A 14,235-nucleotide genomic window follows, 5' to 3' on the forward strand; every position below is an offset into this window, starting at 1 on the left:
ACAATCACATTGGACAAACCATAACAAAAGTGTTATAGCATGAGGGCAAATTTTGGACATGTATTCCTGACTTTTTTAATTGAGCTAAATGTGTGTGTGGGGGGGGGGGGGGGTGTAAATGTTTTCATGTGTATGTAGACCTATTGGTTGTCATTCCTATTGCAGCCCACCTTTTTGCCAATACTTTTGTACTTTTACTCAAGTAAATTCTGAATACCAGACTTGTACTTGTAACGGAGTATTTCTGCATTGTGGTTGATACTTTTACTTAAGTAAAAAATGTGAGTACTTCTTCCACCATGTTCCACCATGTTCCCAATGTCTGAGAGATCAGCACACTGGCTGTTGCTTACTTAAATCACCTGCAGCTACTCTTCAGAAAAGTACCATAAACTGTTGTAATGTGGATATTGTTTTATGGACAGGCGTCAATATCTAACAGAAATGTCTCATTTTGAAACCAAACTTGTCATTTCAGTCTGCCCTAAAACCACAAACGGAGAAAGACCTTTCAGTGCTCAAACCAAACCACACATGCTTTTCAAAACAGGTACATGGCGACCTGGTGCAAACTGGGGTACAATGACTCATAATACATCTCCGCTCCACATATACACCCACCCACGATGAAACATTTCTGCGTGTATATGTGGAGCATTTCTCATCATATTTTTCAAAACTGCCAGAAGGTCTCTGTGCGTGTGCGTGTGCGTGTGCGTGTGTGTGTGTGTGTGTGTGTGTGTCTCTCTCTCTCTCTCTCTCTCTCATAAGGGCTCCAAAGAGGAAACAGTAGCCATTGATACACTTCACAGAGATGGTCTGTGGTCGCTTCCCTTGTCTGCCCTGCAAATACATGCTCCTGCTCCTCATGCTATTCTTCCACGGTATGTTCCTCTTCCAACCTATGTCCACTTTAAACCGTTTAACTGTCAGTAAAGATCTGTTTATGCTGATGTTCTTTTTAACAGAGATATGCAATGAAAGATAATATGAACTTGCTGCTGTCTTAATGTGTTTGAAAGATTTTATTGGAATGGGAAGGTTGCCAGTTATACAAGATCTAATTAAAATAAACATTTATCATAAAGAAGTGGCAAAGCAGATTAAATGAGCAACTGAAAGTGTAGAAATTCACTAACGATATGGCTGGAGAGCCTACAGAGTAAATTCCTCAGTGTGAATGTAAGGGTCAAAATCTTTTTTACACTCTTATATTAGTTAAATTGATGATTTTACTGTGCATCTGTTAGGAGTTGTGATACTCCATGGCTCTTGGGTGAAAGGGGTCTTCAGAGAGAACTACAGTACCAATGGGGGATATAGTTTCTACCTGGGAATTTATTTTATTTTTAATTGTTAAAAGTGTAATGCAAGTTGACTATTTTAGTGACTGAGCATGTCGGAGGAAAGACTTTATGGATATTGGTTAGGTATCATTGGAGGTTGCTTAGTGTATGAAGTATGTCGATGTCAGCAGATTTCCTGCATCTACCACGCAAAAAGAGGGAAATAAACTACTTTAAATAACTCCATTAAACAAGGGTGTAACACGTTCCCTGTTTTCAGTAGTTTTTAAACTGGACAATTTGTCTTACAGTCACTCTAGATTTTCATATGGTGTGCCACATTTGTAATTTCATATAAGTAGTGGTATGAAGTAGGTAATTCATAGGAATGTAGTCAAGACTGATGTATTTGTAAATAGACAAACTAGGAATCAAACTTTTATTCACAAAATGGTCTCTCTAAGACCGTCTAACAAAAACAGAAACACTCAACTACAATTCGGTTAGATAATGTGATGCTGATATATACTGTTACGGTGTTATAGTACATGTTGCATTACAGATCTCTGTCTCCGTCTCTGTCTATCCCCCACCCCCTCCTATCTCTCTCTCTCTATCAGATGTGGACACTGCCCGGTGTGGAGAATTTGAACAGAAAGTTGGGGAAACGGCAGAGTTTTCGGTTGCAGGATGCTTACAGGGGGGAAAGGTTATCAGAGCAAAATGGTGCTTTGAAAAAGTTCAAGTTGTAGACGAAAATGGGCCATCAGATAACCCTCAATTTAAAGGCAGAGTAGCTATGAACCCTCACAATTTTTGTTTAACAATAACAAGCCTGACTCATCAAGACTCAGGAGAGTACAGCTTTGTCTCAGATACAGATAAGGGACAACAACCTCCTACAGTCTTCATCACTCTGCATGTTTATGGTAAGACATTTATTTTCCGCATAGAGGAGAATAAAGTGTTTGTTTTGCTCTAGTACTCTAGCATGTCTTTCTTTTATAGACACCACTGTCTTGTGGTATCGTATGGCTACAATATCGTCTCTGTCGGGTGGAAACTTCATATGTCCAAAACTGTTACTTTTCAGGATTCAAATTCAAAAACAGCAAAAGTAGCAGATCCACAAGCTTGAAACGCGGCGCGATCTGCTACTTTTGCTGCTTTTGTGTGACGCTGAAGTATGATAGGGGCATTCATTTACAAAAGAAAAAGTTAGAATATGGAGGTTTCTTCCTGTCAGCAACGATATAGAATAAATGGTCCTAATATCTTATAAGATAAGTCATATAGTGTGCCAGTGCAACAAAATCAGCTAGGCTATATGTATCATGGGATGACAGCAGCTCCCAAGAATACACTGCAACCAACTACTGAAGAACGTACAGTAATGATTTAGTGCTTTCATTATTCAGAGAAGACATGCTTAACACATTTCAACATGTCTTTGTCAAAAGCTTGCAGATAAAGCTTAAAGGGGAATTTTGGACCACAGTTTTCTTACCTTTTCTATGATGTTATATCTTAGGATGAATGGAATGGTACAGTAGAAAAATGTCATAACCCCATCCCGGGTCCACCACAGCTTAAAACGTGCGCAAATAGGCCTTGCGTTAGATCGCGTATTTTAATAGCTTTTTTTTGTCGTTTTTTTGGTGAGATCTGACGTTCATAGTGACAGAACACTATGCAAAAAAAAATAAAAAAACGGAAGTCTCGCTAGACGAGATTGAAATCTCGTCTAGCGAGACTTCTGTTTTTCTGGGGGTTATTGGCGCACATTTTAAGCTGTGAAGGACCCGGGATGGAGTTTCTACTGTACCATTCATCCTAAGATATCATGACATCATAGAAAAGGTAAGAAAACCGTGGTCCAAAATTCCCCTTTAAGGTATGTTTAACTCAATGTTTGTTATTCTTTCATGTGCCACTTTATTTAACAGGCCCCAGTGGTTCTCAAACTTTTTCATGTCAAGGATACCCTAAATTGATATGTATTTGGACACAGACTCCCATCTGAAAAGATCTTAATTATTTTAAAATGTATCAAAATGAGTCCAAATGTACTAACTCATAACCTTGTAGATCTTCTATTTTCGAATAGCCAGTATAAAGTATAAAATAAGGTAACTGGTTAAACTGATTTTGATGCTATATTAAGTAATTTTGCTGGGGACCCCCTGGACCCCATTTTGAGAACCACTGCCTAAGGCTAACCTTTCAAATGTTCCACAGACCAACTGCGTAGCCTATCCATCGAGCTATAACCACAAACGTTAATATACTGTAGGGCAGCGCTACTCAACCCGCGGCCCGCGGGCCGCATGCGGCCCCAACGCAGCGTCTTGGCGGCCCCTCATGGTCAAACCAAAAAATAAAAATAAAAAAAAAATCTTTTTTTTTTTAAGCACAGGATAAAAATATACATTTCCGTTCAAATATATGGGTTGCAATTTTTTTTTTCAAAAACAAACATCAATTGTTACAGGTATAATGCATAGTTTTCTATGCATTTCGGGTTTTTTGGGGGGTTTGACCATAGGGTTTGACCCCCATTTTTTTCCGGCCGCGCGGCTTTGCCGCGCGCCCAGGGTAGGTGTCCCTTATTTCAACCTCTGGGAGTTGGCAACCCTAACCTTGCCATACCTTAGCTTTTGCTGAACTGATGCCACTGGACATATACACAAAATAAACAGGTACAGTGAAAAGAATATGATGTCAAAATGTGCATTTTCTTATAACAATAACAATGCGTAGTGTGTGTTACAAAATCGAAAATAGGACCGTCATTTTTAGCTTGCGGCCCCTTGGACTTTTGGTATTTTGCTGAGTGGCCCCTGAGCCATCTTAAAGGAGAATTTTGGACTAAAGTTTTCTTACCTTTTCTATGACGTTATGATATCTTAGGATGAATGGTACAGTAGAAAATTTTCATAACTCCACCCCTGAGCCACCACAGCTTAAAAGGTGCGCGGATAGGCCTTAGGTTAGATCACATATTTTAATAGCTTTTTTTTTATTTTTTTTATGTGAGATCTGACGTTCATAGTGACAGAACACTATGCAACCAAAAAATAAATAAACAGAAGTCTCGCTAGACGAGATTGAAATCTCGAGATTTCAATCTCGTCTAGCGAGACTGAACGTCAGATCTCACAAAAGAAAGTTGAGTAGCCCTGCTGTAGGGTGTTGTTATAACACTTAAAGTACCAATTTAGTTCCGATAAGACTTTGTCAAAAAGATTTTGTTGTAAAATCTGTCTATCTGAATCTGTCCCCGTTTGCTTTATCAGATTCCATCAGTAAACCTGACGTGACACAGGTCGCTCATACCTGGCATGCAGAGAACAAGTCCTGCCTGGTTTCACTAGAGTGCAGCGCAACCCCTGCTGACAACATCACCTACAGCTGGACTGTTGGGAACCGCACCTTAAAGGAGGGTCAGAAGGTGAACGTGTCCCTTCTGGTAGAAGAGGGAGAAGCCACTGTCAACTGCACAGCCACCAATCCCGTCAGTCACCGGTCTGCATCGAAAACGGTGACGTGTAAGCCAGGTAAGTGTAGGATGGGGTAGGAATTCAAACGGCATGTTTATCAGATACCCTGGTGGCTGAGACCGGTATTGTGCTGTATATATAACTAGGGCTGTCACGATCGCAAATTTAAGTTGATAATTAATTGTCACACAAATAATTGCAATTAACGATATAATCGTGTGTTTGGCATTGAACAATGGAACATATGAATATTTTTTTATTTCTGTTTGCCTTTTATGCTTCGTAATAAAAAATTCCAAAGGGCAGATATGACAAATAACTTAAATATACAAATAGATTATTGACATATTTAATACTTTGTAAAAATGTAAAAAAAATAGCAGAAAGAAAGCTGGGAAAGAAATGCAGAAATAACAGATCTTACAACACGTCACGTGACGCGTTGTAAGCTTGTAGATCTGCTATTTCTGCTATTTGTAATGTTCGGAAATGTGTGAACATTTTTCAACATGGAAACAACGATTATGACGATTATGCAAAAATAATTACGATTATCTCAAATAATTGCGATTGGACGATTATGTAATAATTGTGACAGGCCTATATATAACAGCAGTGTGTGTGTGTGTGTGTGTGTGTGTGTGTGTGTGTGTGTGTGTGTGTGTGTGTGTGTGTGTGTGTGTGTGTGTGTGTGTGTGTTTGTGTGCGTGTATGTGTGTGTGTGTGTGTGTTTTTTACAGTTATACATTTAATTACAGGTTCAGAGCCAGAGCAGTTGTTTATTGTCGCTACTACAGCAGGGGCTGTTGGTTTGTTCCTGGCTGTGGCTCTATCTGTTGCCTGCTACTGTAATCGAAGATCAGCAGGTAAGGAAGAACACCTAGCTAATTAATGTAATGTATATTTTCTAATGCTTTATAAATAGTTATAAATGCAATGCATGTGATCTGGGATGATAGTGATGCATCGGACTGTCCTTAGATTTAATCGCTAATTCCTCATAGAATCTAGATGAATTGTCAGTGATGATAAGTAGCAGCTAAATTGAGGATAAGTCTACTAATTCAAGATTTCAATGTACCGGACCACACCACCAATGGCCAAACCCAGGCCTAGATACAGTACTATCTCAAATGTTTGGCACCCAAACGTTTTCAAAAGAAACCTAGGACAGAGCTTACAGTGGTCATTCAGACAACATCAAGAATCAGAACAGAGCTTAACTGAAAAGAATAACTCACTGGCAGTGACCATCCAGAAAACAGAATAGAATAATTTACTCATAGAGTAAAGTGGCCATCCAGAAAACTTTATCTGAATAGAATAGAATATTAGAATAGAAAATAGAATATTTCACTCATGTGTGACCACTGACCAGACCACACTGTGATCCTCAGGCTCACTAGAAGCAGAGTATGTCTGTGTACTCCCTGGCTGAGCCACCAGGCGTCCCCTCCCAATGTCTTTTCATGATTTCATCTTGACTCAAATCTCAGATCCATTGTTGCAATACCAGATCAACTGAGCTATTACACTGATATTTTATATATATATATATATATATATATATATATATATATATACACAATGTATTTATTGTATTACTTTCACACGGCCCCTCCAAAAAAACGTAGCAAGAAGCAAATAGAATACTTCACTTGTGACACAGCAGCCATTTAGAAAACCTGATCAAGAATACAATACAATACTTCACTCATAGCATAGATGCCTTACAGAAAACCTCAATTATAGAATATAGGCCTAATAGAATACTCCACTCATTCACAGCAGCAATAGAATAGAATAGAATAGAATCATGGCACTGACAGCAGCCATTCAGAAAACTATCAAGAATAGAATATCACACAAAGGCCATTCAGAAAACGTTATCAACAATAGAAAAGACCAGAGCAGCACTTTTTCCTCGCCCCTCCCGTTTGTATGCGAGAGCTGGCGAAAACTTCTGGGAACTCAGATTAGAGCAGCACAGACCACAATAGAATAATTCACTTACCTTTCAGTAGAGCTTGCATGGTGGTGGTGGTGGTACAGATGTCCTCATGTCTGCATCTTCCATTCATCACCAAACCTTGTACTAACTGCCTCTGATCTCGTTCATGCAGACTTTGTCAGTGAGCACAGAGGTTTTTGTTGTTTGTTTGTTTTTTCCTCCATTACCTCCATTAGGCCAGGGGTTCTCAACCTTTTCAGTCCGCGACCCCCCAAAATAATCATATTTGAACTGGGGACCCCCACCCGGACAAGCACTTGGAATTGTAGGAGTTGAGGCATTACATTTAGTTTGACTTGGTCAAACTAAATCTACATAGTGAAAATTGCTACTTACTACTTACTAAATTGCTATCTACTCACAACGCCTTGCAACGTGAGGCATTGTGAGCGTGTAGATCGGCTTTTTTCCCCCTATTTCCTATATTTGACAATTTGGCCAATGTTTGACCAGTTTTTACAGTCTAGGTGTTAATGGCCTTTGATGCAGTAATGGTCTTTTTCATTACATTAAAAAAAATATATGTGTGAAAAAGGTCTTAAAAGTTCAATTTACTGTCATCTGGGGACCCCCACCACCTCCACCAAATCCTGTGGGGACCCCCCTGGAGGTGCCGACTAACAGGTTGAGAACCACTTTGGCCATCCAGAAAGATTTCACCCTGTGTCAGGTCTTTCATGATGAGGTCCTCTTGTAGCAGAGTAGCTAGTGCTGAAACACATGTCTCCTCAGTTCAGCTCTTTCTTCCAACCAGGTATAGTAGCTTTGAGAGTCTCTGGAGTCTTTGGTTTTTCTGCATCGTGGACTTCAAATTACTCCTAAATGACTGGCCACTTTTTTACCATTTTACTCTGTACTGCTTTGTAATAAACTTGTACAGCATACAGATAAAACCCATGTACTACCCCAGACTGTATACAAACAAGAGAACCGACATTTAACAGGCAGAATTTGCTACTAAATATAGCCTGCTACTACCTGATACGATCAGCAGTAGCCTACTCAGGAGGTGGTGTTTACACCAGTTTAAGTCCTTATTAGATGTAGGTAGGCCTTAGGAATGATTGATTTGCACCACTTTTGCTAGTTATATTATCTTATTAAAAGCCGGCCCAGTAGCCTATGCTTTATTTATCTAGCAGCCGTTGAAGCACACACAGACAACTGTTTCATGTTATTACTTGACCGACCACCAGTTGCTGACTGTGAGTCACGCAAGTTCGCAACACATTACACACCTGCCTGTGATTCAGTGTTGCCACGTCTGCTTATTGTAAGCAACCTTGGGCTTGTCTTTCTGTAAAGTACCTTGTAAATGTTGCTAGCTTCGGGTTGCGGTCTTTGGGGCTTGTTTCTAAAGTGTAGTTGCTTATTTGGTCTTCCTTCCTAAATGTTGTTTAAACCAGTGATTCTCAAGGACCCCCAAATTAATATGTAGCTATTTGTCTGCAGACCCCCAGCTGAAAATATTTTATGACATACAAGATGTTTTGAATTATAGGCTAATACAATTATGTTCTGTATGAAACAACATTATACTATTATAGTAGAAATTAGAGTAGAATCATTTTGTATGCTACACATGACATATCAATATGTAGGTCTATATGATGTAGGCCTATGTCAATATGTGTATCTGTACATAAGTAAAGTATTATAACACAATACATGCATGCAATACTACATGATGTAGCCTACAGGGTAATCTCTCAAGACAGATTCAGAGCAAGGAATAGTTCATCCAAAAAACTTGTCTTTATCATCAATGATGATAAAGATGAAAGTTTCTTTGTAGATACAACAGAAAAACTCCATAGCAGGTTTCTTCAAAATCCCTGAAGTCAATGGTGACAGTTCCAAAAAGGGAAAATTGGACCATACAATTAGCCTATTGGATTGTAAGATCTGACAATTGAGTTAAAGCAGCACTATGTAGTTTGGGGTATCAGTGGCCACTTTGGACACAAATAACATGGCAGCCAACGCCTTTAACTTCATTACCCAAGAGTCTCTGCAAGCATGTCCGGCGAGGACGTGCTGTGATTTGCCAGTCTTCGCTTTGACTGGCAGTTCTGCCTTGGCAAATGCTTAGCAGGGACCCTGTTACATAGTGCTGCTTTAAGGGAGGGCACAACCTAACTGAATGGCCACAAGATCCTTATATAAGATAGGCACTCTTACAGTTACAGACAAACTTACAGTTGGTAGAGGCCACGAGATCAAGATCTTGTGGGCACGTGATGTCTTACATCTTGTGGCTACGGGATCAGGATCTCGTGGGCCTCCTCTTCCGTAGGAATCGAAGTCAGTATGGAGGTTATGGAGTAAGATGTTCAGATATGTTGATAATTGTCAGTGGTGGCTCATCTTAAACTGTCTCTCATACCAGCAGGAACAAATGGAACTGACACAATATACGCTACTGTGTCTGACAATGATGTAAGTAGCCTAATACCTGCATTCATGCACTCTGTGCTTCATATTGCACACACACTATCTATCTAACTATTTCAAACAAATCTTTTTGAGTGATTTGAGGTGTGTAAGTTCTCCTCCTCAACAGCTCCCACTGTGTGTGTGTGTGTGTGTCTGTCTGTCTGTCTGTCTGTCTGTCTGTCTGTCTGTCTGTCTGTCTGTCTGTCTGTCTGTCTGTCTGTCTGTCTGTCTGTCTGTTTCCTCAAAATTCCAGCTGAGATCAAATAGCCTGGCGAACCAAAACGTGATTTATGAATCCATTGGAGACAGGATCAACGTGGTAACAGTTGGGGTAAGAGAACAGCCTTCACGAACAAGTCTCAAAGGAGAACTTCACCCATGTTCAACCCTATCTCAAATAATTGGCTATGGACAGTTCAGAAACCTGGCTACTAATGACATCATCAGCAGGTATTGCTGAATAGTTTGAAATATTGTTTAAAATATCCACCGATGAAGTCATTGGTAGACAGGTTTCTGACGTGTCAGCCCACCTCTGAGACACAGAGCAAGTAGACAGGAATGATGCCAACTTATAATGAACATTAATGAGGACCCATTGTATGAAGATGAGGTTTAAAATAGTTGATAATGAATAAATAATGGTAGCTTTTTAATATATCATCACTGTCGAGCAGAAACCTTGTATCTCATATTTTTATGTTTTTTCATACATGAATGCACTATTTGATACCTTGTCGCATGACAGTGTTGCGCAAAAGTAGCAAAATAGCAGGTCTACAAGCTCACAACGTGTCGAGATGCATGGCGTGGTGACCGGTGAGCTTGTAGATCTGCTATTTTTGCAATTAAAAAAGTCGTAACATTTTTAACTTTAAAAAAATTCACCTATGATGACATAATCTGAGTTCCCAGAAGTTCTCGCCAGCTCTCGCATACAATAATGGCATGACTTAGGTTAGCAGTGTTGTGTTATTGGGGCAAGAGTAATATTGTTTAAATGTACTGAGCAATGAATATTTTTTGTAGTAGTGAATATGATGTGAGTAGAGAATTAGGTGTAAATGTTGTAGGGTAGTTGGCGATGGAAAGGACATAGCATTTGTTGTCACGTATGGTTTATTGGCATGTGCTAGTAAATTATGTGTGGGGTCGCGTGGTATAAAGACATTTGGGAATCCCTGGCCTATATGGTCTGTAACTCTGAGAGTCCTTGAAATAAAAAAATTTGAGAACAAATGAAAAGGGAGCACCTGTCATCATTACATTTACTGGCCAACCAGCACGGGGCAATTGTGCCAGTTCATTGTTGCACATTAACTGCCAACTCATTAAAGCAAATTAAATATGGAAAACACAAATTTTCTTCCCAGTTTCCCACATTATGGCTCTTTCAACTATAGATATCTTGCCCTTGATTGCTTTCTTCATGTAAATCCAGCAATCCTTTCTCTTGACTTTAGTTTAATTGTCTCCGCCAGGCCGAAAGGCATGGCGAGAGAGTATGTTTTCGCCCCTGTCCGTCCGTCCGTCCGTCCGTCCGTCCGTCCGTCCGTCCGTCCGTCCGTCCGTCCGTCCGTCCGTCCGTCCGTCCGTCCGTCCGTCCGTCCGTCCTGTCTGTTGCCTGGGCCTGTTATAGCGCCACCAGGAGGCCGATTTGTGCAAAACACTTTTTTTTAAATTACTCCTACAGATTTTATCCAAACGTCATGCAAATCGGTACACAGTATCTCTATAGTCATGTGATCAACACAAATCTGTCTGATTTCCCATATTCCATCCTCATTGGCTAAGGTTGCCTTCCAAAATTTGCAGGATTGGTCCGTTTTGAACAAAATGCCTCAAATCATGAACGCAGCTTGTGATTTCCGTGAAATTTCACAAACACATTCCCACTAGGCAGAGGAAGAAATGCCACCTGACATTTTTCACATCAGCCTCATGGTGGCGCTATAAAAGGCTGATTTGTGTTTTTAACTATAACTGCACCGATCTGCGTGAAACTTTGCACGCACACTCCCTAGAGGCCAAGGAAAAACATCCGCCCTGCATTTTTCACATTTGCCTTTTATAGCGCCACCAAGATTTATGTAAAACACATTTTTGGATATTAAGCCTTCACATTTTATCCTAATTTCACACAAATCGGTACACATGATCTCTATAGTCATGTGATGGAACTGTTTGATTTTTCATACTTCATCCTGATTGGCTAACAATGACATCTAAAGTTTGCAGAAGTGGCCCGTTTTGAACAAAATGCCACAAATCATGAACGCAGCGTCCGATTGAGGTGACACTTTACATGCACATTCGCACTAAGTTGAAGAACAAATGCCACCCTTTAACATTGTCCTATTATAGCGCCACCAGGAGGCCGATTTTTTCAAAACTTTTCTTTGTTGTATTACTCCTACAAATGTTGTCCAATCATCATGCAAATCGGTACCCATTATCTCTATAGTCAAGTGATCAAGATGGTTCTGTCCGATTTTTCATATTCCATCCTGATTGGCAAATTCCGAACATTGTTGGCCCACAATAACCTACCTGACCTGGCGGAGACCTGTGCTCCGAGGAGCACTTTTTCTAGTTTATACTCCATCACATGGTGGTGTCGCTCACTGATTAAATGAACTCCATCATACTACGATGTATACATTAGGGTTTATTTTGCGAACAGACTAAGCAAAACCATGTGGTGAAAACATAACATCCGGCTATGACCAAAGGCGGTTCTTCTAATATGCATTCCCCTGCTTATTAATGATAAGCATGTAACATGTTGTACTGTTTTTATTGTTGTTTCACACAGCCAGGGATACTGTGACACAGATTAAAAAAGAAGTCACAGATTATATCTATGTAATTGCATCTGGTTATGACCGCATCTGAACGTGACTTTGTCCTCTCTACTCTTGCACTTCTAGACTCATTCTGTCTACGACAGGATCAATTTTAATCGTCCTCTGGTAGCTTCCACCCCTTCAATCCCGGACGTCTGCCAGACCCCAAAGCACCAGGTGACTGCCAGGCCCTGAAGCACCAGGTGACTGCCAGGCCTTAAAGCAATGGACTGCCAGGCTCCTAAAGCACCGGACTGCCAGGCCCTGAAACACCGGGCATCTGCCAGGCCCCAAAGCACCAGGTGACTGCCAGACCCTAAACCATCAGGTGTCTGCGAGGCCCTATAAAGCACCACGTGACTGCCTGGCCTTAAACCATCAGGTGTCTGCAAGGCCTAAAGCACCAGGTGACTGACTTCCAGGCCCTGATGCACCATGTGTCTGCCAGGCCCTAAATCATCAGGTGTCTGCCAGGCCCTAACTCATCAGGTGTCTGCCAGGCCCTAAATCATCAGGAGTCTGCCAGGCCCTATAAAGCATCAGGTGTAGCCTGTCCTACAGGGGGGGGGCTCAGGCTTTTAAATGCATACATGAATATGTGGCAAAGTTGAGCACCAACTGTAAAAGAAAAACTAACTGTAAATAGACAGTTTTTTATTTTAATGTTATGCTGGATACAAAGTATATACTCTTTTTGTAACATTTCTCCTTCAATCTTGTTGAGATCATTTCATAAATATTTCAGTCTTGCGTTTTGTAACTTGTAAGGAGAAGAATTAAAATAAACTTAAGCCTAACTTGTCTTTTGCTGAAGAGATATCTTCTATTCTGTTTGTATTTACAAAAGGCCTTATTTTGAAATAAATCTCTCCTTGAAATGAGTATTTGAAATGATTCTCTATTTAGACTGGTTGCACCTTTAGTATGCAGAGAAGCAGTACTGTGTAAGTGTTTATGGAACAATGCAGTTTGGTTCAATCTTAAATCCTAATATATACTCCATAGTATGATGGTGTCGCTTGATAAAAATAATAACAACAGTGTGTGATGGAGTATAAATTAAGCTGTGTCAATATAAATTGTATTTAATGCCCACACCAACAGAGGAAAACACTACAGAAAATACATTTCCATCTTTTCTTTTTAATCAAAAAAGCAGGGCAGGGTATTTGTATAGCACATTTCATACGGAGAAGGCAAATCACAATGCTTTACATGAGGAATAAATAAAGTAAAGTATAAAACGAAATAAAGAATATTAGGAATAAAATAAATAAAAGAGGCATATACGAATGTCAACATGCAAGTATAGTTTTACTTCTTCTACTCTAAGTTGCACACAATCAGAATAAACTCATACTCATCAGGAATATTGCATTATTGTGCAAGAGCATTTCTCCTTCATTCTGGTTTTGTGCTTAAATCACTTATACATTCACAGAACATTTAGGGTCCCAGACCCTGGGGCTTCCAAACCGCTCTCAGTATGGGGTACCCTGGTGGCTCAAAGTGTACTAAAGCACGCACACATCCAAACAATAAAATGCCAGGTGTTGAAGAGAAGAACACATGAAAATAGAAAAATAGTCCACACACTGGATCATGCTCCCATGGACATATATTTCATTACAACCTTTCGAGCATCTAGCTCCTCCTCAGACAAAGAAACATACAGAGAAACATCCTCACCTAGGCCAGATCACCCGAGAGGTCATCTGGCCCTAATATTAGATTAGATATGTACAATATACAATGAATAGATTAATACATACATGGTCAAGTAAAGTCAAGTCAAATATATTTGTATAGCACATTTCATACAACAGATGCACAAACACAAACACAAAGTGATTCAAAAAAATAGACAAAGATCAAACAAAACATATACAGTAAGATAGGAACAAACACAGAACACATTACAATAAAACAAAATTATAAGATAACCATGCTATGAGCTGTTCAGCACCTGTTTTTGCAAGAATTATTGTCAAACCGTAATAGAAATAAGTAATATTCAAGTATGCGGTATAAATAAGAAACGCTATGCAACTTTAATCTGTTGATAGTCTTGTTTACGCTAGTAAAAGTTGAATGGCAGAAGTAGGTTATGTGTGAGCATCTCAATCCTTCTACATGGGGGGGTATTTCTTTCCATT

General features: G+C 39.8%; 1 protein-coding gene across 3 annotated transcripts; it reads left to right on the forward strand.

Annotated features, from left to right (window-relative positions):
• The first annotated feature begins 800 nt into the window (after positions 1-800).
• Positions 801-14,153, forward strand: LOC308102265 (T-lymphocyte surface antigen Ly-9). 3 transcript variants are annotated; one of them, XM_080451895.1, is made up of 7 exons: positions 801-884; positions 1,907-2,215; positions 4,583-4,843; positions 5,527-5,652; positions 9,187-9,236; positions 9,487-9,564; positions 12,164-14,153. In XM_080451895.1, the coding sequence occupies exons 1-7, from the start codon at positions 815-817 to the stop codon at positions 12,272-12,274; spliced, it is 1,005 nt and encodes a 334-aa protein (XP_080308021.1). In that variant the 5' UTR covers positions 801-814; the 3' UTR covers positions 12,275-14,153. The 3 variants fall into 3 exon arrangements, with proteins under 3 accessions (XP_080308021.1, XP_080308022.1, XP_080308023.1); XM_080451896.1 differs by having other exon boundaries at positions 9,190-9,236; XM_080451897.1 differs by having other exon boundaries at positions 5,545-5,652.
• The last annotated feature ends 82 nt before the right edge of the window (positions 14,154-14,235 follow it).

This window comes from Gymnoscopelus braueri (assembly GCF_963280865.1).
Source record: "Gymnoscopelus braueri genome assembly, chromosome: 15".
In the NCBI taxonomy this organism is placed as follows: Eukaryota; Metazoa; Chordata; class Actinopteri; order Myctophiformes; family Myctophidae; genus Gymnoscopelus; species Gymnoscopelus braueri.